This window comes from Prosopis cineraria, unplaced genomic scaffold, assembly GCF_029017545.1.
Source record: "Prosopis cineraria cultivar Desert tree isolate PC_DT_omini unplaced genomic scaffold, ASM2901754v1 PC1, whole genome shotgun sequence".
In the NCBI taxonomy this organism is placed as follows: domain Eukaryota; kingdom Viridiplantae; phylum Streptophyta; class Magnoliopsida; order Fabales; family Fabaceae; genus Prosopis; species Prosopis cineraria.
The window spans coordinates 53,805,216-53,831,769 of NW_026555332.1; the positions used below are offsets into that span (position 1 = coordinate 53,805,216).

Here is a 26,554-nt window from a genome sequence, read left to right on the forward strand (position 1 = left end):
TTCTATCAAAATTAATTAAATTTAATTAAAATAAACGATTTCCTAACACGTTGGATTGAGTGCTTAGAAGTGCATTTGCAAGTGACGTAAAAACAATAAGAAAAAACAGGTTGAAAGCTTCAAATCACAGGCTCGAAAGCTGGCACCTAAAAAAAAAACAACAGAAGCAATAGCATCAACAAGACACCACATCCATGGCCCCCCCTCCCCCAAAAAAAAAAAAAAAAAAAAAAGACACCAACTCACCCAGTCATGCCACAATGCCATCCGCAACTGTCGTCAGCGCCGCCCTAGCTGTAAGATCTCTAGTACATGATCCAACATTAACTGTAGCAATAATATGAATACCTCGTTTGTTCTTGTTTTGTGCGTGTCATTTGTTCTTGTTTTAAGAACATATCAAAACCCCCGAGATATGTAGGATGATTATCCTGTTCATACTTGATATTCTGCAAAGACCCTCGCGAACTCCGTTATCTGTCACCGTTCTCACCTTCCCCGGTGGCCCACCCCTCTTCTTTTGTCGCTGCATGATTTTGATTTTATTTATTGCGCTCTCTCCTCGTCCCCTTCTTGGCTTCCAATTTGATTCTCCGGGAAGAGAACACAGAGATCTAATTTTTTGGAAGGTCAAACGCTGGTTTGGTGTTCAGTGATGGGTGGATTCTTGGCTGAGAGGTTTGCATCCTTCTACAAGAACAGATGGCTTGTGTTTGTGGCTGCAATGTGGCTGCAGTCATGGGCCGGTGTTGGGTATCTGTTTGGTAGCATATCGCCTGTGATTAAGAGCTCCTTGAACTACAATCAGAGGCAGCTTGCTAGGCTGGGTGTGGCCAAAGACCTTGGCGATTGCGTCGGCTTCGTCACTGGGATCTTGTGCGAGATTTTGCCTCCCTGGGGTGCTTTGCTTGTTGGTGTCTCGTTGAACTTTGTTGGATATGGCTGGGTTTGGTTGATCGTCACTGGCCGAGCTCCCGCTTTGCCTTTGTGGGCTGTGAGTTTTTCCTTTCCCTTTCCTTTGATTTTTGCACTCTTCTGTGTTTATCCGTTAATTGCTGTTACTTTTAATCGTTGGATGGTTCTTTCTCTTTCGTCTTAAGCTGTCCTTCATCAGAAAAATTTAAATAGTTCTTCAAATTCCTTGTCTGCTTGCTTGCTTGCCCCCGTTTGTTCACTACTCCTTCCCTGTTAAGCTTAAAAGTTAAAACTTGTTCCAAAGCTATTATGTCTCTTAGAGAGGAATCCAGCGTATTTTGAAATGGGCCAATCAAGACAGTGGATTCAGCCTTTTTTTTTTTTTGGTTGACTTCGTTTTTGGCTTCAAACGAGTTTTCTAATGGAGGCGAAACCTTGCTTTTAGGATTAACCAAGGATGGCATAAATGTTTACTGACAGCAGCAAGGAACCAAGTTAGCTGTTATGGAGAGTCCAATTATTCCAGGACAAAACTCCATGAATCAGGGAATTTGATATCTGGGAAAAAATGGTTCTTTCTTCCATGTAAAAAGGAAGGACTCGAGCTGAAACATTAACTGGCCTTCAGCCGCACCCAAAAAGTTGAAGCGTTAACGCCTCTTATCTCTGAAACCAAATTCATTGAACTTTGGGCTTGCAAAAGTTGTGTCATTTTTATTCTTTTCGTTTCTTCCACGATGGGTGTAACAAGTTGATGCACTCCTTGTCTTCCGTATTATTCCCCATTGCCCGTGCCAAAAATTAATGAAGGCAAAAGAATAGCGTGAAAGATGAGTTGCGCAACTACACTTGGCAAAACCCAAAACTTGACAATTCTCACTGTAAACATGGTGATCTGATGTCATAGAGGCTACATGGTGAGTGATACAAGAATCTGTGAGGTTTCACTCTGTTCAATTTGTCTGTCCCATTTGCCAGCTTTTGACATGATAACGGGCTAAGATTAGAAAGTGAAGTCCTTATCTCCTACCAATGAGCCACAAAAGCTTGCTGCTTCCTGAGCAGTTCAATTTATATGTCCAATAATGCTTTTGTTTTTTTACCTAATTTATGTTTCATAGGTAAATCAAATAGAAGGGAAAGCGCTTCAGACTGTCAATCCAAGTTTAATTACAACATGTCTTTGTTCCAATTAAGGATGCATCGATTACAACTTAAATTCGTTTAGATGTTGTAGCCTTGTAGGTGTGTCCACATCAGCATATCTTTTTTTAATCACGAGTAATCTTTCAATTGTTACATGACGAACTGCCTGGGACTTGTAATTGATGATTATGAGTATGCAGATGTGCATTCTTATATTTGTGGGAACAAATGGGGAGACCTACTTCAACACAGTTACTCTGGTGTCCTGCGTTCAAAATTTCCCAAAAAATAGAGGCCCTGTGGTTGGAATTCTCAAGGGCTTTGCTGGGCTGAGTGGTGCAATCTTAACTCAAATATATGCTATGATCCATTACCCTGATCATGCGTCACTGATCTTCATGGTTGCAGTTGGTCCCTCTTTGGTAGGAATAGGTCTGATATTCATTATCAGACCTGTCAAAGGTCACAAGCAAATTAGACCTTCAGATGACACAAGCTTCACTTTTGTTTACAGTGTCTGCCTCTTATTGGCTGCTTATTTGATGGGGGTCATGCTTGTTCAAGATCTGGTAACCTTGAATCATAGCATTGTTAGGAGTTTTACAGCAGTCTTGTTCGTCATCCTCGTCGCCCCAATTTTCATTCCCATTTCAATGAGTTTTTTCTCAGAGCAAAAGGCTCCAGAAGAAGAAGCACTCCTTCCTCAGACTGAGACACTAGAACGAGGTAATTCTGAAGTAATATTAAGTGAGGTGGAAGATGAGAAGCCTGATGACGTGGATTCACTTCCTTCATCAGAAAGGAAGAAACGTATAGCACAACTACAATCAAAACTAGTCCAAGCAGCTGCAGTTGGGGCAGTGAGAGTCAAGAGGAGGAGAGGACCTCGCAGAGGGGAGGACTTCACCTTAGCACAAGCTTTGATTAAAGCAGATTTTTGGCTTCTTTTCATGTCCCTCCTTCTGGGTTCGGGATCAGGACTGACTATTATAGACAACCTGGGCCAGATAAGCCAGTCTCTGAAATATGACAATACTCACATATTCGTGTCCATGATAAGTATCTGGAACTTTCTTGGCCGTGTAGGAGGGGGTTACATCTCTGAGATTGTAGTGAGGTGAAAGAGCTAGTCATAGTTATAACACAAACAGTTGCCATGATTTAAGACCATATTTTCTGATTCGTTTCATGTAATGTTTTTGAGCAGGGATTACGCCTTTCCAAGGACAGTTGCATTGGCTGGGTTTCAACTGACAATGGCTTTTGGGCACGTGTTCATAGCAATGGGATGGCCTGGGGCAATGTATGTGAGTACACTACTGGTTGGCCTTGGTTATGGGGCCCACTGGTCAATTGTTCCAGCTGCAGTTTCTGAGTTATTTGGTCTCAGAAACTTCGGTGCTTTGTACAATTTCCTTACCCTGGCAAACCCTTCGGGAACTCTGGTTTTCTCGAGTCTAATTGCCAGTGGAATCTATGACTATGAAGCAGAGAAACAAGCTCATGAGGGAAATCAGCATCAGAAGAGCATAGGATCATTGTTGTCACGCGTGGTTAACGCCGCAGAGCCTCCGAAATGTGAAGGTTCCATTTGCTTTTTCATGACTTGTGTGCTCATGGCTGGACTCTGTATTATGGCAGCAGTCTTGAGTTTGATTCTGGTGCGCCGAACTAAGGTTGTTTACGCCAACCTATATGGGAAATCTACTGCTAGAAATGTTGTGTAATCAAGTTTGTTTTGGAGTATATGTTTTTTTTTTTTTTTTGGCGTTGGTGCTCTTTGAAGTGCATTGTATCTGGATTTACGTCGAGAAAGGTTTAAGGTACAGAGGCAACATTGGACGCATTTTTCCTGAGGGTGAAACACGGAACACGGGGAAAGAAACAGAAAGGTTTCTGTGGGTTGGCACGGGGATTTCCCGCGATCTAGCTGCTACACATATAGTCATATAGTCACCAGTATTGTTTTGTCAATAGTAACGTGTTGTGTATTATTTACTCGTGCTGTCGGGCAATTGATTGAAAAGATCATTCATTTTCTTCTCATTAAGCTTTGTTTTCATGCAGAAGAAAACGTAAGTTTATTGGTCCCTTTTTTTTTTCCCCAATGGAGTTAGGAATGTACACAATCTTGTTTTCTTTGAAATCACGGGCTGCGACGCGCTGGTCTTTTTGGCAGCACTGTTTATTTTTGGGACACAATTTTGCCAGCTAGTCATAATCGAATGCAGTAATGACTAGAAGGTTCGGACTTCGGATGGATTGTTCCGATTCAAGACTTTTATTAATTTATTGTTTTCCAAATGTCATGCTGAGATTCTTTTAAAAGTCTATCATATTTGACATCAGAGAAGTAGAATTAGAAGGAAAAACAAGTTTTTTCTTCCCTCTTCATCCACTTCCCTTGGAATGAGAGGTCTTTACTCTCTTACCCATTTGATATTACAAAAACCCTTTTCTATTGAAAAATAATCAAATGTGGAATATAATTTTCTTTTACAATAAAAATAATTATATATAATCTCAAATATTTTGTTTTTATTAATGAGGTATTTTTTTAATTGGACAAAATGTTATAATTGATCAAATAATTTTTTAAAAAGCATACAAAAATTTATAAAAATAATTATTTCTGTGTATTTCTTCATTAGTAATAATAAAATATTCTCTCCATTAAAAAATATAAGATATTTTTTGAGGAGTTAGATGTTAAAAAATATAAAGTATTTTTAGTCTTTTAAAGTGTGATCATTATCTTTTTTTTAAAGTATCCTTATTAATAATAATTTTTTTTAGTCATGAAAGGAGCAAAGCCCCCTTATTATTCAGCAAAATTTCACACGGGAAAGAGACCCCCATGGTATCAGTGTACAAAAAATCCTGTAATATATTAGGTGGCTCATTCAACCTAACAAAATCAAAAGACAAACTAGAACTATAATTTGCCAACCAGTTAGCAAATATATTACCTTCCCTATACACATGTATAAACCTAACATTTCTGAAATGAGAAGCCTCTTATAGAATTAAATCAATCAACAATATGCAATTTTCTAAATAATTCATACAAGGCCCCTCTAACCTATTAATTACAAACTAAGGAATCACCTTCAACAACCAAATTGATAATACTCATCTCTAATGCCATCTTTAAACCCTACAAAATTCTCCAAAATTCAACATTTATAGCAGAACAAATGCCAAGCTTCTTAGCAAAACCACCTAGCCAACGTCCATACTCATCCCTCAATAATCCACCACACCTAGCTCTTTTTGATGCCCTTTTTGTTGCTCCATCAAAATTCAATTTCACCCGCCACTGTTTGGAGGATCCCACTTAATCTCTTTGATCATATAACTTTTCTCATAAAATTTCCAACAAGATTTAGATTTTTCAATTCCCAAACATACTTTCTAATAACATAGCTATATTTATCTACCACTTCGAAACCATCCTCAAACAATATTTTATTCCTCCAATGCCATTTCCACCAATAAGTTATAGCAAATAATCTACTCCATTCATCATTCTTACTCAAATTTACAATAAACCAGTCTTTAAAACTCAGACTGAAAAAAATTAAAATCAACCTTACCTAAATGAAGATCCATCCACAACTTCACAGTAGCTTTCTTAAGCTTTAACATTTCATTCTCACTCAAATAATCCTTTAAAAACATGAATTCCCAATCCTCGCTCCTATTCACCATATCACTAACAGTACAATTCAGTAGTCTACCAACAAGTTTATTACAACTAAAATCATAAAGATTTCGATCATCACTAAGCCAAACATCATACCAAAATTTAGTCTTTTTACCATCTCTACAATCCCATGCCACCATATCCATCATCTAATTCCAAATTGATTCTAGAAATTTCTAAAATCCAAAATCTGAATTCTTAACCACACATTTACAAAATAAGTCAACATCACGTTTATATTAAGAAATAAATACCTTAGAATAAAGACTTTCAGGGTTAACAAGCATGTTCAATCCAACTCTTGTAATCAATGCAACATTTATTACCTTAATATCTCTGAGCCTATACCCTCCTACCTTCTTTAGTGAGCATAACACCTCCCAACTAACTGCATGCACCCTTTGCCTTTCCTTTGTTAACCCCTAAATGAAATCTTGCTGCAGCCTTTCCATTTCATTGCACATGCCTATAGGTATGTGAGTGTGTTGTATTGTAAAAACAACCATATGAGAGGTTACAGCTTGGACCAAAGTCAACCTCCCAGCTTGAGATAAACTTTGTTTATTCCAACCATTGAGTTTATTCTGTAATTTATTAATCAAGAATTGAAACTTATTACGCGAGGCCCTACCATTTGTGATAAAAGCCCCTAAATATCATCCAAATTCTTGCATTGAAACCTATAAGTATCATATAGTACCTTTTGCTTATCATGTGCAATGTTCTTAGAAAAATAAATACTCATCTTCTCTTTATTCACTTCTTGACCAGATACACTACTAAACATCTTAAGACAATCAATGACATTCAACAATTGATTTACATTAACCTAAAAAAAAAGAAGCAGATCATCCACAAACATTAAGTGAGAAATCAGAGTTTTGCTTCTTTCAACACATAAAGGATTCCATTTAGCCTCTTTAATAGCATCTAAAACCATATAAGCTTTTCCATGCCCAAAACAAAAAGATATGGTAACAAAGGGTGTCGGAGTCTCACTCCTTTAGAAGGCTGAAACCACTCCTCCCTCACCATTCCACAACACAGCCGTCTTCACTGTACTGAGGCAAAATTTTATAATACTCACAATTTGATCTAGAATACCAATTTCATTTGGAACCTTAATAATGAAGTCCCAATTCATACAATTATATGCTTTCTCGAGATCTATTATAATAGCCATAAACCCCTTCTTTCCTTGCATTCTCTTTATCATATACGCCGTCTCCTTTGCTATAATTGTATTATCATGAATGCTTTGTCTGGATATGAAGTTGATCTGAAAAGGTAATACTACCTTGTTCATAATTCTCTTCAATCTATTCACCAAAATCTTAGTCACACCCTTATAAAGCACATTGCATAAAGCAATTAGTCTCGAATGAGACACCATTGCAGGATTGTTTATTTTTAGAATAATCACCAACAGAGTATTATTAATCTCAAATACTCTTTCAGGATTATCCCAAATTAACTTAATGAAGTTAGTAACATCAGCTCCTAAAATCTCCCAATTCTACTAATAGAAGATAATTAAAAAACCATCCTTTCTAGGAGCTTTAAAAGGCCCCATTACTGTAATAGAATTTTTAACCTCATCCCCTTCTAAAGGTCTACCAATCCTCTTTAAGACATTATCGTTAACAATACCCCAACTATGCTTGGTTACAATCTAGTCACGGAATAAAACATTCTCAATAAAAAGCTTCTGAAAAGAGGTCTTGATCAAATTATAAAATCTCGTTATCTTCATTAATCCATACACCCTCCTCATTCTTCAGCGTACAAAACCTTGTTTCTTCTACCCTGAATCATTGTTTTAGTATGGTAGAATTTGGTGTTTCTATCACCATATTCTATCCGAGCACCCTTTGACTTTTGAAACCAAAAAATTTCCTCTTGATGAAGAACCTCAACCAGTTGCTGTTAAAGTAATTGTAACAGCCCTCCTGGGTCACCACTGCCTCTCCAGGGTCTTTTCCCAGGCGCTGGACAACACACATGTCACCACATGATTGCCGGCTTTCCCATTGGTGGTACAGTGTTATTCCTCACCCCACCCTCACGGGGGTCTTTTGGAACCTCCCCAGACTCGAACCTCCAACCTCTACCACCTTAACGAAGTTGAGGCGAAGTCTGGTACCATTGAGTCAACAGACTTCGCCTCAACTTCGTTAAGGTGGTAGAGGTTGGAAGTTCGAGTCTGGGGAGGTTCCAAAAGACCCCCGTGAGGGTGGGGTGAGGAATAACCACTGTACCACCAGTGGGAAAGCCGGCAATCATGTGGTGACATGTGTGTTGTCCAGCGCCTGGGAAAAGACCCTGGAGAGGCAGTGGTGACCCAGGAGGGCTGTTACAGTAATTCCTCTTGATCTTGCAACCCCTCATCATCACGCCAACCCAAAATATTTTGCAAATCCTGAATCTGCCTTTTCAATTCCTTAATTTTGACATCAATCGCGCCAAAAACTTCCTTATTCCATTGCAACAAATTCCTTTTAAGTCTAGTAAGTGAACCTGGGACATCTATTATTTATCCCTACTTACTCCTTAAAAAATAAGCATGTGTCAATCAAGCTACCTCAAAATGAAAAAGTCTTCTACCTTTATACCTTTCACATAGAGAAGTGTCAACTAACAAAGGATTATGATCCAAATGAAATCTAGTAACCACTCTAATCATAGCATCAAGGAAAGCATCCTGTCAAGCCAAATTACATAATTCCTTATCCAATTTGTTGTAAACATGATCATACCCCCTCTATTTAGGGCCTTTCTAAGTAAACAATGGGCCCTTTGCATCGATATCAATAAGACTACATTCATTCAACCATTCACAGAACAAATTATAGCTTCTAACATTAACTCTAGCCCCTCATCACTGTTCATTTGGTGTTGCAATGACATCAAAATCCCCAGCCAAAAGCCAAGGCTCTGTCATCCTAACTCCTAAACTCTTCAATTCCTGCCACAAACAATGTCTGTGCTCCTTATGTGAGTTTGCATATACAGCAGTGAAAAGCCAACGTTCCATAGAAGAATCTTTAAAGCAAACATGTAAAAACTAATCATGTTTCCTTACTACTCTCAGCCCCAACCCATCAAGATTTCAAAGAGCCCAAATACCACTCATAAAACCATGAGCTCTAGCAATCTAACTATATTTAAATCCCAGTATTTGAATTGTTTCCTTAGCCACAATTTCACTGATTTTGGGTTCAAATAACACCACAAGATTCAACCGCCAATCCCTAAAATTACTTCTTAAAGAGGTAGCGAATCCCTTACTTGTCGTCCCCTTACAATTCTAGGTCAAGATCTTCATTAAGACTTTAATACAGATCCTGCTACTTCCCCTTCCTCACATTCAAGCATCAACTCTTCATATTTGTTGTAAGGTATTTAATAGAGGTGAATATGAAAAGATAAGGTTAGTTTGAAAGTAGGTAACTAATTTATTGAGGAGTGAGATTCAGTTAAAAGTACCTTATATTTTTAAACGAAAGGAGTATATTTATTCTTCTTCTGTTTTTTTTTTTGGTAAGGTAATTTATTCTTCTTTTAATCATATCATTTTTCATTTAAACAAAAATACTTTTACTAAGAACAAAGCAAAACAAAATAAAACAACTATTTTTTTCTTTTCATTACCTACAAAGGTAACAAAACGTGTCCATAGTTGACATTTCCTCCTTTTTTTTTCTATTATTTTATTTTTATCCTAATACTTTCTTTCGATTAAACGAGTCCTAGCCTTGTGATTAATTAAAAGGATGCAGGGAGAAATTTTTGCTCTTCTCTCTGTTCTTTTTTTTTTCTTTCCTCTGTTGGGCCAACTTTACTCTCCTCTCCTCCCATCCCTCCTATGGGAGATTTAGTCAAATTATTTTCATTTACTTTCTTAATTCTAAAATTATCCCAACTATATACCAAACGATTTTATTTGAAATACTGTGATAAAAAGAAAGGAAAACATAGTTTTTTGGCCAACGTGGAAAAAAAACAAAAGCTCTTAAACATACTTTTGTGATCAAATATATTGAAAATCGGTCATGTGATATTCCATTCATGAAATCCTCCCTTTCGTAGTTTGGTTGGCCCAAAAAAGGGAGAGAGAAAAAAAAAAATCCCCCCTTTCCTCCGCCCTTTCCCCGAACTCCAAACATACCCTAACTCTTCCATCCAAAATTAAATTGAAAAAATTAGACAGATTCGGTTTATCGTAACCCTTCCCAGCTTTACTGTTGATTCAGCGAGTGCAGAAGGGGAGTCGACCATGGCGATGGATGTAGAGGAGAAACTTGAATCAGGGTTCCCGTACTGGAAAGCTATACGTCGCTGGTTCGGCCAGGAATCTCCTTTCTTTGCTCCCGGTAACATCGAACGGGAACTTCTTGCTAAACAGGTTCTCTTTTCTTCTCTTCATTCTATCCATGTCTGTTTTCCGAATATTATGCCACTAAACTCGAAGTAACGGTTTTGAAAAATATCGTTTTTTTTTTCATCTCCTCGTAATGGACATTCTGGAAACTTTTTGTTTAGTACAATGTTCTTTCGGTCTTTTTTGTCATTTTAATCCTAGCACTTGTACTGAAAATTCAAGTGGAAACTTTTTGTTTGATTTCAAGATTGCCTTGGAATTAACTGCCGAAGAGAAGCAACAGCTTTTAGTGCAAGATGAAGACAGGTAATGTTGGTTGTCTTTCTGGTTCTTATTGGCATTGCAGAATGTAAAGCATCGATATTCTTTTTCTTCTTGATACTCACCATTTCCATATTTTTAAAGCGTAAGCTCCACTGTATGGTTATGATTAGGCCATCTAGGCTTGTGTATTTTTATACTTTTAAGTTGCTGTCTCTGATGATTGTTAATCCTGGGGCCAGAAAGGAAGAAGTAAGAATTTGACAATCCCCCGTGCTATGAGATATAGTAGATGCCTGAGATTGAAGTGTGTTAATCAAATGCACTGCTTTATGTCTTCTTCATTTGATGGAAGCTATTGGAATTTGGAGTGTTTGAGGCTGCTATATGGTGGATTTATGCATGTTACTGTTAATACTTCAGCTGTTGTTCTACACAGCATGAGGAAATGTTTTTATAACACTCAAGACCGTAGTTTGTTCAAGAATTTGCTTTTTCAGTATGATGGTTTCCACGCCTGGTAATAAAATTGGCCCATGTGTGTCTGATTCTTTTTCTATTGTTTGTGCAGGAAAGTCTTCTGTCCCATTGTTGGTTGTGAAGCACGCTTGACTTCCATGGAGGACTTCGAGAATCATTATAATGCACGACATACTGCTTCTTGTTCAGTGTGTTCTAGAGTTTACCCAACATCTCGCTTGCTAAGCATACATGTGTCTGAAGTGCATGATTCTTTCTTTCAAGCAAAGGCTGCTCGTGGCTATGATGTGGCAAGTATTTCCAACTTTCATTCATATTTGTAGCACGTAATGGTTACTTTTAAAACTTACTTTATTCTACATTTTGATTCTTAGTTAGAGAATTGAGATTGGATTCTTGATGGAATTGAGATTTCACAACTATTCTTCTTATTTCCCCCTTTATGAACTGGGTTTTAGTCTTTACACCTGTTTTGAAAGTTTATAGTTCATCATACAATCATTTTTACGTCCACACGCTTTCTTCCTTATTCAGAAGGCTGAGAAATTAATAAGAGCCTTGTTTCTTTGTCTGACAGTACGAATGCTTAGTGGAAGGCTGTGGTATAAAGTTTAAAAGCTACAAGAGCAGGCATCAGCATCTCATTGACAAGCATAAGTTCCCCTCTTCATTTGAGTTTTTAAAGAAGGCCAGGCCATCCAAGAAACAAAGGCAGAAGGTTCAACGAAAACAAACTGCACAAAAGGAGAATGATTCGAGAACAATGGAAGTGGATAATGCAACCATGGATGGCCTTGTAACGGCAGTCTCTAGATTGAGTACTTCGGACTCAACTCCATCATCTGTCAGCTTTGGTCGCCGGCACACTCGTGGTTTGACATTTGTCCCTAGAGCCGTTCAGCGTGAGGTTGGATCAAACTCTGCATCGCCTAGAAGAAAGCAGTAAACTAGCCTTCAGATCAGTCTGCATACTAACTCATCCTTGTTATTAGGATCCACGTGGCTTTCTTTTGTAACAAATGTTGAAACTGATTACGTCAAATCCGAGAGATCTGAAAAAGAAGAATCAGTCTAAACTCTTTAACACATTGGTTGGGGAAGAAGGGAGGGAATATTTTAATGAAATTTTTCCTAACCTTGTTTGAATGGGAAAATGGAGGCTCATTTGACAATAATATAATGGGGGGGAGGGGAAGGGAGGGAAAATTTTAATTAAATGGGTGAAATTACTTTCCTCTTTGCTTAGTGCAGTTGGTCCAAATCAGGTTCCAAACCTTGAATTTTTGTTTTTGGGCGCGAGAGCTCTGGAGTAGGCGTTCCCTTAGGCCTTGTTTGGTATGATTGAATAGTTTTTGATGGAATTAAAATTGAAATTAAAATCAGAATTGAAATAGAATTGAATTATAAAAATATGTTTGGTATGTCAGAAAAATTAGATGGAATTCGTACATTACTTTTGTTTGGTACGTAAGACATGAAAATAGAATTATACTTAAAAGACAAAAATACCCTTATATAAAAATTAAAATAAAACATAATAAAAGCTTAATTGTATTTTAATTTCTTTATGTATTTTATATGTCAATGAAATATTATATAGATGATAGATATTATATATAAATAAAATATTTTACAAAAAAACATTTTAATTTCCTCATATGTTTAGTATATAAATAAAATATTAATTTTTACATTTTAATTTTTAGATTGCATCGGTCGTCGTCCGTCATCCTTCTTATTGTCAATCTTCCCACTGCTCTCTCGTCTTTGCTTGGTCTGCCATGTCTAATGGTCATTTTGGGTGTGGTTAGGGTTATATGTTTTTAGGGTAAAATTGTCTTTCTAAAATTTTTATGAGCGTAAAAGTGTCTTAAAAGTCACAATTCTATGGAATTGCCCTTGATTTCATGGCTTTAAACAAAGAATTTAATTCAGCCTATTTTCATGGAATCAAGACTCTTGAAAATTATTATTCATATCTATCAAACATCACTTTATTCAGATTTTTATCCTAATTTTATTTTCATTTTTACAATTCCAACCTACCAAACATGGCCTTACTCTAATGCTCATTATGAATCAACAATTCAATCGCCTGCTCTGTTTAATAGGCTCAGACAAACTTCTACTCAACCGCACCTTATAAATTTGCCTATGGCTGGCAATCATAGATCTGATTCAAAGCAGAAGAACCACGTAAATTTTGGTTCTTTGATAGGATTCCAGTTCACTTGTGAGTTTAGGGAGGTTGTATTTTTTTTGGGGGGTGGGGTTAGCGGGAGTCAACACATTGGGTTAGTAAGAACAGAATACCTTGACCAGTCAACCAGCGGCAATACCTTAACATTACCTTATATCTCCCAGTTCTAAATGCCCCCAGCATTAAGCTAGAAATTCAATAATTTTTACTTTAAGGATGCTGTCTGGATAATTCTCAAAAGTATATTTAAACTATATTCGGAAAGTGTTTTTTGTTAAATAGTTGAATTTTTTAAATGAATTTTTGTTAGGCCCTAAATTGAAAATCAAACATATGTAATAAGGCTAAATAGACAGGCATTTACCCATCTTCATTGATCCGAAGAGGAAATATATAGCCTTTTGCAGCTGACAAACTCATCGACATTAGCAACAAATCTACTACTAAAATCCGTGGTCTAGCGAAAAAAATGCAAAAGTTCCAACTCTGATCACCTTGGTAAATTTTTTTCTTTTTTTAAATCACATGAGAGTGGAAAAACTCTTGCACAAGTCTCCGATCAGCTGGGGAAATGGACATCATTCAAAAAAAGAAAGAAAGAAAGACGTTCTAAGAGGGGAATCCAAACACGAACTGAAAACGTCATCATTAACAGGGGCGAGGACCGATTCATCATTGAAGAAAATGATGTTGTCGGGGACGGTAATTTGTTTGTTGGAATTCTCGTTAAAAGACAACGGCTTCGACTTTGGTTTCATGATCCCGTAGCAGTAGTGATTAATTCAAGTGATTTGGAGCCCAATTATTTATTTTAATTAATTTCGTTTTGCTCATCTCATTCAAGGTCTCAGAAGGAATCCTCTGATGTACTAATATAAATTAACGCTTTTCATTGTTTACTTCTTTTCTTGTTTAGTTTTTTACAGTTATCCTCCTGCTGGAGGCATTGTTACTTTTTTGTCTAAACATAACTCCTTTCCCCTCAGAACACCCCCCCCCCCCCCCAAAAAAAAATAAGAATACACTAAACTGGTTTAGTTTCGGGAAGTCCCACTTCGCTTCCGGCTAGATCAAAATAGAGGAACATTTCACAAGAGCCGAGCCCGATTTCATCAAGTTGGTTTGGATACTGACGTCCAAGCTGAGGTGTAGCTTGACCCAATATATTACACACACACACACATACTCTCTTTATTTAAAAATATAAGCTATTTTTAATTAAATCTCACCCTAATAAAATAATTACATACTTTTAAACTGATCTTATTTTTTATATTTGTTTCTATTAAATATTTCATAATAAATATAAAGTTATTCATCAACAAAGGCACTTAAAAAAAAAAAAGCAATGGCTATACCTCAAAAAATTAAAAATGCCTTATATTTTTGAACATTCAACTCCTCAAAAAATACCTTACATTTTTTAATAGAGGGAGTATATATATATATATCTTTTGTTTTTATTCTCTTAAATACTAGCATTTTAAATTAATTTTTAACAGACAATTATATAAAAACAATGTATAATTATTGATAACATGCAATGATTAAAAACTAGACTGAACTGGATGGTCAAACCATCAATCGATCTAGATTTTAGTTCAATCAGCATGCAAAAATTGTTTAGGGGTTGGGTCGCTTTAGACTTGCGATCAGATTGGGAATTTGATCCGATTTTTAGAAACAGGATTGTTCCAAAAAAATACCAATTTTTCTTTTTTAATATTTTACCAATCTTTTTAGAAAATGACTAGTTTTTAAATTATTTAATGTTATGTTGCATTATGTGGCTTGCTAAATTATGATAAATTTAAAATGTTTAGTTTCATTTTTAAGTTAAGCAATAATTTTATATTTATTTCTTATGTTTAGATTATTATATACATATATAATTTTTTTGTTTAATTATTACGTCATTTGTTTGATTATTGGTCAAATTTAATTGAAAGATACAAACCGTGAGCCACTAGCCTTTTTGATTCAATGTCCAATCTAATTCTAAAAATATTAATACCATGCAAGGTACTTAAAATCAAACCGATCATTGAATCGGTCAAATCATTGTGTTACAGATTAATAGTTTAACCGTGGTTAAACCAGGAGTTAAATTGCTGGCAAATCAATTATGATTAAAATAATAAAATTTAAATAAAAAGATATTAATTATAAAAACACTCAACCAAATTCAAGATTAATCTCTAATACAAGATACTAATATAATAATAATTATATAAATATAACCACTCAAAAGTCTAACAATAATAAAAAATAACAATAGACAAAGACAATTAAAAATGCTAAGTATCAATAGACAAATTAACAACAACAAATAATATAGAAACCATTTATTTTGAATTAAAAATGTAGATGATGAAGAGGCATAGGAATAAGAAAAATAATGATTAGACGATGAGGAGATTCATTGAGAGAGATAAAAAATAATAATGTTACAATCATGACAAGTTTTGCTTCACGACAAGAGAGAGAACAGCTGAGAATAACACAAGTTATGCATCACGATCATGATAAGTTTTACATTTCTACAACATGGCGATAGAGATAAAGTTTGAACTAAGAAAGCCAGGAGCTCAGGAGAGTGACAACGATAGAAAGAATAGTGAGGATAGTCAATGATCCATGAGTGGGGTTTGATTTGAACCAAGGTTAAGGATGAGTGTTCAGAGTTGATGGTGGTGGGTTTTAATCGATTGATTTTAGAATTTAAAAACAAAATCAACAAAATTTTTTTGCCCTTTTGCTTTTTTTTTTTTAAGCTCCCAAAATATACGTGGCATATTACTGGATTAAAATGTTCATACAAGAATCGGGAGATTCTATTTGTTTTGCCGTCATTTGTAATTTTGTTATTTTAATAACGGGCAAATTACTGGATTTCTACTTCATATCATACGTGGCATCCGCGCAGGACCTGCACGCGCATCAAGTGAGTGCTGCTCATGCATAACACAAAATATCACATGTGGAGTTCATGCCACCTCATGGAGCCATCACGTGTACTACATGACGACTCGTGTACCATGGCGAATGCTTCGAATGAACAGTATTTTACCCGTTTTGCTGTTATTTTTCAGCTAAAAAAGCAAAAACATTTCAAATTTATAACTCAAGGATAATAATTAATAATATGTTGCATTCTGAACTTTACAATTTAATGTAAATTTTAATTTAAAAATTAGAAGATAATTCTGAATGGTTTAAAAAAAACAAGATATAACATTTCATATTTATTTTAATTTCATTTAAAATATTACACAAATTATATTCTTTAAACATAATTATTTAAATATTATAAAATATAAAGAGGTTTATTTTATTTTTAAACACAGTTATAGCCTATACATAGCTATAAAAGTATAAATAATTACCCCTTCACTTTTAACTTCACCAAAAAATTTGTTTTTTACCTTATTGTCGCCTCATTTAGTGCTTTTAATGGTGGGCAGACAAGGGAATCCAATTTGTAAAAGTGGTACCAAACTAACTATACATTAAAATATTCCAGAAATAATTAACACCACACTGTATAGCTCCTCATGCTTGACGCCACTTTTCTAGATATATAGCTCGCCAGTGATGTGCTTTATTTTTAAATTCAGATTTTATATTTAAAATCGATTTTGAAATCATACTTGTAACAAAAAGAATTAATGAAAAATCCATATAATTCAGCGTTTTGAGTTGTGCTGGTAATGCATTCCCACTTGCCACGACTTATTAAGACAGGTGTTGATTTGTGAGCATACAAACATACATACATGCACACATACATACATATATATGTGAGTGCCCACTAAAGAACAAGAACGAGACAAATATGTGTGGGTGCGGCAACACATTGTGAATGTCATGAAATAATCCTTCACTAATCATGCGTCAATATTTCATGAACCACTAGCCTTTTAAATTCAATATCAATCTAATTTTAAAAATATTAATATTATACAAGATACTTAAAATCATATCGGTTATTGAATCGATCAAATCACTGTGTTATAAATTATCGGTTCAACTCTGGTTGAACTAGGGGTTAAATTAGTGGCAAACCGATTATAGTTAAAATAAATAAAATTTAAATAAAAAATATTAATTATAAAAACATTCAACCAAATTCAAGATTAATTTCTAATATAAGATACCAATATAATAATAATTATAGAAATATAATCACTTAAAAGTCTAACAATAATAAAAAATAACAATAGACAAAAACAATAAAAAATGTTAAGTAACAATAGACAAATTAACAACAACAAATAATATAGAAATCACTTATTTTGAATTAAAAATGTTGATGATGAAGGGGCATATGAATAAGAAAAATAATGATTAGATGACGAGGAGATTCATTGAGAGAGATAAAGAGTAGCAATGTTACAATGAGTTCTGCTTCACGACAAGTTTTGCTTCATGACGAGAGAGAGGACAGCTGAGAACAACATGGGTTATGCATCATGATCATGATAAGTTCCACATTTCTATAACATGATGAGAGAGATAAAGTTCAAACAAAGAAAGTCGGGAGCCCAGGAGAGTGACAAATGATAGAACGAGCAATGAGGATAGTTGATGATCAATGGGTAGGGTTCGATGTGAACTAAAGCTAAAAATGAGTGTTCAGAGTTGGTGATAGTAGTGTTTAATCGATTGATTTTAGAATTTAAAAACAAAGCCAACGAAGCTTTTTTGCCTTTTTTTTTTAAGCTCCCAAAATATACGTGGCATATTACTGGATTAAAATGTTCATACAAGAATCGGGATTTCTTCATTTGTAATTTTGTTATTTTAATAATGGGCAAATTACTGGATTTCCACTTTATATCATACGTGGCATCCGCGCAGGACTTGCACGCGCATCGAGTGAGTGCTGCTCATGCATAACACAAAATATCATATGTGGACTTTATCTGTCTGTGCCACCTCATGGAGCCACCACGTGTACTATGGCGAATGCTTCCAATGAACAGTATTTTACCCGTTTCGCTGTTATTTTTCAGCTAAAAAAGCAAAAACATTTCAAATTTATAACTCAAGGATAATAATTAATAATATGTTGCATTCTGAATTTTACAATTTAATGTAAATTTTAATTTAAAAATTAGAAGATAATTCGGAATGGTTTTAAAAAAAACAAGATATAACATTTCATATTTATTTTAAATGTAGAGATGTTAATTTCATTTAAAATATTACACAAATATATTCTTTAAACATAATTATTTAAATATTATAAAATATAAAGAGGTTTATTTTATTTTTAAAATTCATGCAAATATCTTTTTTAAAATATATAAAAACAGATTATTTTATTTGTATCCTAATTTAACAGATAGTTTTAGATTTGGTAGTGTAGATGGCAAGGGACATGTTTTTAATTTTTAGTAAGACGGTACACTAACAGTACAGTGACTGCTGATTTTAAAACTGAAAACCAAAAACGGAAGGCGCCCCAAACGTTTCCCACCAAAATTTCCAAAACATTTAAACGAAGCCGCAAAGTGAGCTCAAGGATTCGATTCAATTCAAACTCCTCCGTCATCTTACCGTGGCCTTGTAATTCCCAAAACAAAAAAAAAAACTCCTCTGTCATCAGAATTTGCGTCTGAATTCTCCAAATTACCCCTCCAAGTTCAGTCTCCCGCAAGCTTCTCCCACAATTTTCAAATCACCCGCTCGCTCTTAATCTTTCAATCCTTCTCTTCCCGCTCTTCCCTCTCTTTTATATATCCCTTTCTTCTTCTTCTTCCATCGTGCCTCCAATTCTTCTCCTTCTTCACTCTCATATTCAATCTTCTTCCCATTTTGATTTACCTGTCATACAATATGCCTGCGATTCCGGAAGAGCCTTTGCTCGCTCCAAACTCTGATAGATTCTGTATGTTCCCCATACAATACCCTGAGATATGGGAGATGTACAAGAAGGCCGAAGCTTCTTTCTGGACTGCTGAGGAGGTCGATCTCTCTCAGGACCTTCGCGATTGGGGATCTCTCACTCAGGGCGAGAAGCACTTCATTACCCATGTCCTAGCTTTCTTCGCTGCCTCCGATGGAATCGTCCTCGAAAATTTAGCTGGTCGATTCATGAAGGAGGTTCAGGTCTCCGAGGCCCGAGCCTTCTATGGCTTCCAGATTGCTATCGAGAACATCCACTCTGAGATGTATAGTCTGTTGTTGGAGACCTATATTAAAGATTCTGACGAGAAGAACCGTTTGTTTCACGCCATAGAGACTGTCCCTTGCGTGGCCAAGAAGGCCGAGTGGGCTCTTCGCTGGATCGATGGTTCGGAATCCTTTGCGGAGCGCTTGCTTGCCTTCGCTTGCGTGGAGGGTATTTTCTTTTCGGGCAGCTTCTGCGCGATATTCTGGCTGAAGAAGCGCGGGTTGATGCCCGGTCTCACCTTTTCGAACGAGCTTATATCACGAGACGAAGGGCTTCACTGCGACTTTGCTTGCCTGCTGTATTCGCTGCTGAGGAAGAAGTTGAGCGAGGAGCGGGTGAAGAGCATCGTTCGTGACGCGGTGGATATAGAGAGAGAGTTCGTGTGTGATGCTTTGCCGTGTGCTCTAGTGGGGATGAACGGAGATCTAATGAGCCAATACATAGAGTTTGTAGCTGACAGGTTGCTGGGAGCTTTGGGATACGGGAAGATATATAATGTTCAGAACCCGTTTGATTGGATGGAGCTGATTTCGTTGCAGGGCAAGACTAATTTCTTCGAGAAACGGGTTGGAGAATATCAGAAAGCTTCTGTCATGTCCAGTTTGAATGGCAATGCTGGCGTCCATGTGTTCACGACGGATGAAGATTTTTGACTTTTCCGAAACTCACCCCGTCTGCCTTAATATATATTGTAGCCTTCCTGTAATAATAGTTAATGTCTATCTTAATTTTGTTCCTTTTTTTCTTTTATCACTTAATTTTTTTTGTTACCTCTACAAATGGATAAAAAAAAAAAGAGACTTTGTATTACCATATTATTTCAATTTTTTGGTTTTTAGGATTACTTTTTCCTGCTGACCACTTCCTTTATGGTGTTCTACTCGCCTATCCAGGTTTGTAGTGCAGTGATGACTTGACTGTTCGTTGCCTTATTCGCTTGCTAGTTAAGATTTCAATTCTATGTCGTTTAACACAACCTAAGTGTCATCGCTGAAGTAGATATGTTAGATGTCTTTAATCGGTCCGATGCTTATTGAGACTCAAGTTTAGTTGGTCGTTCAAGTGTTCTTAAGATTGCGTCCTTCTCATTTCCAAGTGTCTTGAAGTTTTTGGCTGCAGAGTTACATTTCTGTTGCCTGCATTAAGAAAATCATTTATTGAACTTTTTCTTAGCAAATGAAACTGTGGATGATGCATAGGACATTTCAATGTTATTATACAGATGCATTAAATACATTTAATTGAATTGGCTTCTGAAGAAAGTGGATCAGGGCTGTCATTTGAGAATTAACCTAAGAGAAGCTATGCAAAAGATAATGGAAGAATTGGAAATTGAATTTTCCAAAAAAAAAAAAAAAAGAGTCATGATCTGCTTGTTTGCCGTGAAATACACAAAGAAGCTTACTGGAAAGGGCTATTTCTTCCAGGCGTAGCTGGTACTGGCTTCTTCAACTCGGGAATTCCCAGAGAAACTGGCTTTTGCTAGCTCTCTTAACATCTTTAGCTCATTTCTTGGTCCAGCCTTGTGTCCTTTTAGCCATTTACCTTCCACTTCTATATGCTCATTAATATCTGTCCCTGGAGTTGGATATCTTGTTTCAACAACATTGGGGCTTGGTGTACCGGGACTGAGCACAGGGACTACAGTAGCAGTCATGGCACTGGTTGGATCCTTATATCTTGTTCTATTTCTTCTTTCAAATTCTGTTTCTGAACGTAGAGGATTTACTGGAAGTAGCCCTGTATTCGGTTGGAATGGTGTATATATCAATCTACGCCAATGATGCTTGGGAAGGAAAGGCAGGATAGCTCCCTTGGCAGCAAATTTTAATCCATGCCTAAAAGAATTCTTCTGAGGCTGTGAGAATCTTGATAATGATGTTAGCATAGTATACCATTGGTTGATAAGCTGAGCAATGAAAGAAGACAAAAGAAGAATCGACAGGACCAATCCCCAAGTTTTGGCTTCAATCAGATTTGAGTTATTCTGAATGATAAATATACCAAACACACCTACTTCACACAAAGGGAAACACTTTCTGCTACTTGGACGCCCCTCCTTATATATGGTTTGAATGTGAATAGATAAATGAACTGTATTGATGTAATTACCAATGCAAGAAGACTTTTACTTGATCGCTCTGATGAGTAAGCAGCAGATATGATTCCCAAACCAGCCCTTCTTAATAGATCAAGAATGATATAAAATGATCTTGCCCATCCCAAAACCCTCTTGGACAATGGGATTTTGATTTCTTTATTGCTGCCATCTGAGCTGGGTGCCTTCACTCTTCCAATCCCACATTGGCCACTTTTAGCCCAATTCAGGTGGGTGTTTGAATCATTCTGATCAACAAAAACGGGCACAGGACAACCCTTACAGCTATCAAAAAGGATTCCAAATCTTGGGAGGAACGATGAAGGTAGTCCTCCCCTGTAAAACCACCTTCCATTTGTTGACCTCCCAGTAAGGATGAACCAGAACCTCCTGTACCATGTTTCTTCTTTTGCTAACTGCCCAACTTCTTTATATTCGACAAAATTTCCGAAGAAAATTGCAATAAAATGAAAGAGGGATACTGATAAGATGAATGCTACCGGAATTGCTAACAATAAAGCCCCAGTTATAATTCCCCTAGCTGTACCGCCTGCACATAAATATAGTCTTAACGCATCAGTGTACAGAATCCTGCAAATATTGGTGACTGAAATAAGACGGTAAAAAGTAGTCTCTTACCTATTATTACAAATGTTGAAGACTGAGAAATACATGGCAGCATGAGAATCAGAAGAAGGAGCTCCAGCCTGGGAACTGAAAGACTGCCTTGAGGTGATATTCCAGTCCTCCATCTCAAGAATAAAACAACGAAAACATGAATTAAAACTAAACTGCCTCCTCCCACACCAAGCCAGAACAAATTCTTCTCCAAGTCCAGCCACCTGTTAGAAAACAACCTCCCACTTTTTTATCCATGCAAAATCAAGTTCATTCTGTCACTAGCGGATATAACAAACTATATGTCTTGTGTCAGTGATTGTCTTTTATCCAATGATTAAGAATAAAGGTTACAGTAATGCAATACCCTTTGTAATTTCCCAGTTTCTTGATGACATTGCTAGCTGACATGGGTTCTCCTCTCTACAATGCAAATAACTTAACTGTGAAATGTTATATATAGTTATGTATACATCAAAAAAAATTTACGCTGCATACTCACCAAGAAATGACTAAAATATTCACCAGAGCTGAGAGGTTGACCAAAGGACGTACTTTTTATACTTATATTGTGCTGATGGGGAAGCCAACCAACTTTTGAATTTATCTCACTTGGAAGCATGGCAAGATGTTGGGTGTACGAGGAATTTGTGAAGTCATTTGATGGTGGTCCCTGTTAGGAGAGTTGGCCCCAACAAACAACCCATCAGTTATGCTAAAAAAATTTTCTTCTGCCGGAAAACCTTTGTGATCTGAGGTTGAAGTACCAAAATCTTTCCAGGGAAGCTTGTGATGGGGTATGAGCCACAGGAGACCTCTTGTTGTTTCAGAGTATGCAATAGGTTGATTAACTGAAACCAGCCTGAGATGGCAAAGATCTGTAGGTGTCCTATCATTCGCTGCAAGGCAACCCATGCACTTTTAGTGATGATATAAATCTTTGAGCTCTGAAAAGTACATAACTGTTACCGAATGCTCCAATATTTACATGTAGATTCGTTGATGGACAGGAAGCAGCACTTTTTGTACCTCCTGAAGCAAGTGTGCCCATTGCTTCCAGATTTGCAGAGGACAGTGAAAATATAGCAGCTACAAGTGATGTAGCTATTGTCCCAGCGCTCACAAATGAATGTAATGCGATGGATATTGCAGGGGTGGAATCTGAGGACATGATGCCCGGGTTATAAATAGAAACATAGTAACATCTGAAGCTCTGCTTAAAGAATAACAGGTTTTTATACATATATTTGGCTACATGTAAGCATGCAGCATATCCGCGTGAGATTCTACATTGTTATATTAATGAATCAGGTGTTTCTGTAAGTTCACATTACTCATCCTGAAATTAATTGATTGATTTAAATAAAGAGCATTTAAGTCTGAATACCAAGAAAATGAATGTTCAGTAATTTAAAAAAAAAGAATAGTAACCAAGTGAAGAAAGAGACGAATTTTTCATACGATGCTTTACTTCAAGTTGGTTGGATGCCATATTTTCGTTTCCTGATATATCAGTTACCTTCCCTGCAGGAACGGTAACTGACACCACTGTTTGAGATACTGCTTGGACAGACAACGAGTATAGAGCTCTTGATAGTTCCTTTAACCTACATGAAACAAACATCAAACCCCTCAATAAATTATAATAGCAATAATTTAACTTTAAATGAATAATATCATGAACTTGTTCGTCGGTAATATATACTGAAATGCCAAATTCATTTGCCTGATCAGTCTTCCTCCCATTACTTCTACCATAGTGGCCCCAAAGCCAAAGACTGGCTTTGTGAACTCAACAATTATGTTAATGTGAGATTCCTTTGTTACACTCTCTGAGCTGGTCCTCAGTGTAACACCAGGTTTCATTGAATCTGCCAAAAAAAATTTAGGGCTTAACTTCAAGTAAAAGCTGCTAAGAGAATCCGAGTAATGTGGTGAGCAGAGTGTGGCATACCATAAAGGAATGTAATAGGAGCAACAGGTGAGACAGGAGTGCCCGTCCTGCCAAATATTGAAGAAGCCAGTAATTCAACCGTGATGATCTCAGTTCCTGAGATGTTCTTGAGCTTCAAAATGAAAACGAAAAACCTATCAGCAGAGAGGAATATGATTGTTGCAAAACAGCATGAAGGATTCAGATATGTTATCTGCTTACTTTAAAAGCAAAACGGCGGGTCTCATTATGTCTGACATGGAAAGGCACTAAGATACCAGAATTGACATTTAATGCGTTTAGAATCTGCTTGGTTGAATTTCGCAAGTGAAAGCTGAAGTCCAAGAAAATTATCAGGTCTTCTGTTTTCCTAGTTGCGAACACTGTTCTTGGGACTTTGTTAATTACCAACTCATATGATGGAACTGAAGTCCAGAAATCTACTGTAACTGGTCTTCTATCTAAGCCATCAAACTGTACCATGTCAGTGCCATGACAATACTAAATTACTAATTAAACATAACATTAGAACAGGAAATTGGCAGATAGAAGCTTACCGAAGTGAATGATCAAAGAAGAAATATTGGTTCTCTTGAACCTATTTCCAGCTTGATCCGCACAAATATTATCTGCAACTTGGATTACTGCACGCCCATATGCGATCTTTGAGGAGAGAATCACTTCAAAACCATACTTAGTGCCTGTTCTAATAATTTGTAGAGAAGAAGCACGGACATGGGCTGGACCAGTTACAAAGACCTTGCAGGAGAACCATCATTTAAATAGTGAAAACTTTTTTAAGAAATAACGGAAGATGCTTATAAACATAGTCCTAGTGATTAGAAACCAACTTACATCACAGTTTGATGAGTTCTGACAATTAAAACCACCCAATCCAGTGCATGGCTCGCTGAATGTGATATCAACCAATATCCTCTTGGCATTTGTATATGTCTCTTCACTAGAGATGATTGCGGTTGGGGGGATTCTGTCTATTGTGAAACCATCAGAAAGTAAAGTCACAAACTTTTGATGAAGTTAGTGTTGTGTCGAAGAAATCAAATAAAAGCAAATGACATTTCTCTTTAATTTGGTGGTCACCTATAAACCACGAGTAAGTTGATGAATTTCTTTCTCCCTTGTTCGTAGTAACAGTGAGAACGAAGTAATGCTTCTCGTTTACAGTTAAGTTCTTCAACACAGTACCATTAGCTCCGCAAGGAAAAACCTTCCAATCAAGCTGTTGCAAAAAGCTCGTCATATATATATATATATATATATTATATTCACAACCTAAACTTGAATGTGATATTGTATGAATTTGCACTCCAAGACTTGGTTGAAAACTTTCAAAATAATGGAGTACTGGAGGGGTTTCCAAATGATGATATTACCAATAGAATGATAAAGAGAAACCACATACCTCACAGGAAAATGAACAAGCATCTCTCTTACAAGCGTTGGTACCATCCAACCTCTTAACCAAGTACTGGAAAATGGCGTTAGAGGACCTGGTCAAAGGTGGTGGAGTACGACTGAAATGAAGGAGCAGTGTTGATTCTGCTAGGCTTGACGGTAAATCCACCATTATCAATACAAGAGAAAGAAGTTGAAATAAGTTGAGTGTAGCCATATCACCAGCTACCATGTACTCACTCTCACATGCATGAAGCCAAAAAGGTTAAGAAAGATTAGCACTCTGGAGTTGAGGCTGCTGGGAAGAAAGCACAATGCAGTTATTGGCTCTGGGAATTAAATGTGCAACGTTCATCACAAGCTTTTAATGCAGAAGACACCAATAAACCCTCAATACAACAACCACAACCATTACTGCCAGCGTCATAATTGCTTCTTTCAATAAGGTCAAAAATCCCTAGTTAATTGTTGATCACCAAATTTTGAAACTTTTTTTCTAAATTCCCTGCTATTATAGTTTGGACAACACATATTGCACTACTGAGATAGTACAAAAGTAGCTACCTGATATGATTTTTATTTTGTTATTTAAGTTTCTTGTGCCTTTATTTTTAAAAAAACACAGGGGTTGCTATTAAAGGCACTTGTTATTTTTCACTGAGCTAGTGTCAGCTTTTCTGCGCTTTTGGAAGGTAAAATTGATGAAAATATTCAGACTTAATTGTTGTGAAGGAAGAGTAAATGGAGCTGAAGGTCTCTTCAATGGCGAGTTGTGCATAGTAACAGAGCTTTAAATTCTCTGAGAAGGAAAAAGGTGAGATAAGATGCTGAAGGCAGCCTTTCGATACTGCCTGATGCAAATAAGAAAGAAAGGAAAGAATTCTTGCTTTTACATACAACGGTTTCATTGTGTATCATGAGATTGCCCCAATCTATAGAACCAACATTCATGGCTTCCAATTGGTTTCATTTTTTGTTTCCCATTGAGACATTTATGACGGCCATTTTCAAGGGGATAGACGTTAGTATTAAATTAGATTCTTCACAGTAACAATTTAAATAATCATACTACTACTACTTTCCTATAAGATATTTTTAACTATTTACATAAAAAACAATTAGCATAGTTAAAAATTATCTTATTTAATTTAATTATTAATAAGTATGAAAATATCATTAATTTTAAATATTTATTAAGAGTATTTTTAAAAAAACATAATTA

General features: G+C 36.2%; 4 protein-coding genes across 5 annotated transcripts; 3 read left to right on the top strand and 1 right to left on the bottom strand.

The window, feature by feature from the left end:
- Positions 1–266: 266 nt before the first annotated feature.
- On the top strand, positions 267–4,140 carry LOC129292663 (protein NUCLEAR FUSION DEFECTIVE 4). Its single transcript, XM_054930262.1, has 3 exons — positions 267–994; positions 2,262–3,178; positions 3,269–4,140. Exons 1-3 carry the CDS (start codon positions 656–658, stop codon positions 3,786–3,788), a joined length of 1,776 nt encoding a protein of 591 aa, XP_054786237.1. The 5' UTR covers positions 267–655; the 3' UTR covers positions 3,789–4,140.
- Positions 4,141–9,843: 5,703 nt separating this feature from the next.
- LOC129316189 (uncharacterized) lies at positions 9,844–12,043 on the top strand. Its single transcript, XM_054960491.1, has 4 exons — positions 9,844–10,172; positions 10,396–10,454; positions 10,981–11,179; positions 11,467–12,043. Exons 1-4 carry the CDS (start codon positions 10,044–10,046, stop codon positions 11,833–11,835), a joined length of 756 nt encoding a protein of 251 aa, XP_054816466.1. The 5' UTR covers positions 9,844–10,043; the 3' UTR covers positions 11,836–12,043.
- A 6,678-nt stretch (positions 12,044–18,721) lies between these two features.
- On the top strand, positions 18,722–20,085 carry LOC129316179 (ribonucleoside-diphosphate reductase small chain). Its single transcript, XM_054960483.1, has one exon. The coding sequence runs from the start codon at positions 18,931–18,933 to the stop codon at positions 19,918–19,920; it is 990 nt and encodes a 329-aa protein (XP_054816458.1). The 5' UTR covers positions 18,722–18,930; the 3' UTR covers positions 19,921–20,085.
- A 1,308-nt stretch (positions 20,086–21,393) lies between these two features.
- On the bottom strand, positions 21,394–25,942 carry LOC129316165 (uncharacterized). 2 transcript variants are annotated; one of them, XM_054960467.1, is made up of 13 exons: positions 25,340–25,942; positions 25,018–25,156; positions 24,772–24,908; positions 24,474–24,675; positions 24,139–24,377; positions 23,938–24,049; positions 23,710–23,854; positions 23,445–23,590; positions 23,013–23,144; positions 22,486–22,882; positions 22,351–22,406; positions 22,005–22,207; positions 21,394–21,915 (listed from the first exon to the last, which is right to left on the bottom strand). In XM_054960467.1, the coding sequence occupies exons 1-10, from the start codon at positions 25,562–25,564 to the stop codon at positions 22,587–22,589; spliced, it is 1,773 nt and encodes a 590-aa protein (XP_054816442.1). In that variant the 5' UTR covers positions 25,565–25,942; the 3' UTR covers positions 21,394–21,915; positions 22,005–22,207; positions 22,351–22,406; positions 22,486–22,586. The 2 variants fall into 2 exon arrangements, with proteins under 2 accessions (XP_054816442.1, XP_054816450.1); XM_054960475.1 differs by having other exon boundaries at positions 22,972–23,144; positions 25,340–25,940.
- Between the last annotated feature and the right edge of the window lie 612 nt (positions 25,943–26,554).

Coding starts and splice junctions, on each gene's coding strand:
- LOC129292663 (XM_054930262.1), top strand. CDS start 656: ATGGGTGGATTCTTGGCTGAGAGGTTTGCATCCTTCTACAAGAACAGA. Junction 995..2,261: donor CCGCTTTGCCTTTGTGGGCT/GTGAGTTTTTCC, acceptor ATGAGTATGCAG/ATGTGCATTCTTATATTTGT. Junction 3,179..3,268: donor ATCTCTGAGATTGTAGTGAG/GTGAAAGAGCTA, acceptor GTTTTTGAGCAG/GGATTACGCCTTTCCAAGGA.
- LOC129316189 (XM_054960491.1), top strand. CDS start 10,044: ATGGCGATGGATGTAGAGGAGAAACTTGAATCAGGGTTCCCGTACTGG. Junction 10,173..10,395: donor GGGAACTTCTTGCTAAACAG/GTTCTCTTTTCT, acceptor TTTGATTTCAAG/ATTGCCTTGGAATTAACTGC. Junction 10,455..10,980: donor TTAGTGCAAGATGAAGACAG/GTAATGTTGGTT, acceptor TTGTTTGTGCAG/GAAAGTCTTCTGTCCCATTG.
- LOC129316179 (XM_054960483.1), top strand. CDS start 18,931: ATGCCTGCGATTCCGGAAGAGCCTTTGCTCGCTCCAAACTCTGATAGA.
- LOC129316165 (XM_054960467.1), bottom strand. CDS start 25,564: ATGGTAGCTGGTGATATGGCTACACTCAACTTATTTCAACTTCTTTCT. Junction 24,909..25,017: donor AACTTACTCGTGGTTTATAG/GTGACCACCAAA, acceptor GTTTCACAATAG/ACAGAATCCCCCCAACCGCA. Junction 24,378..24,473: donor TTCTTTGATCATTCACTTCG/GTAAGCTTCTAT, acceptor TTGATGGCTTAG/ATAGAAGACCAGTTACAGTA.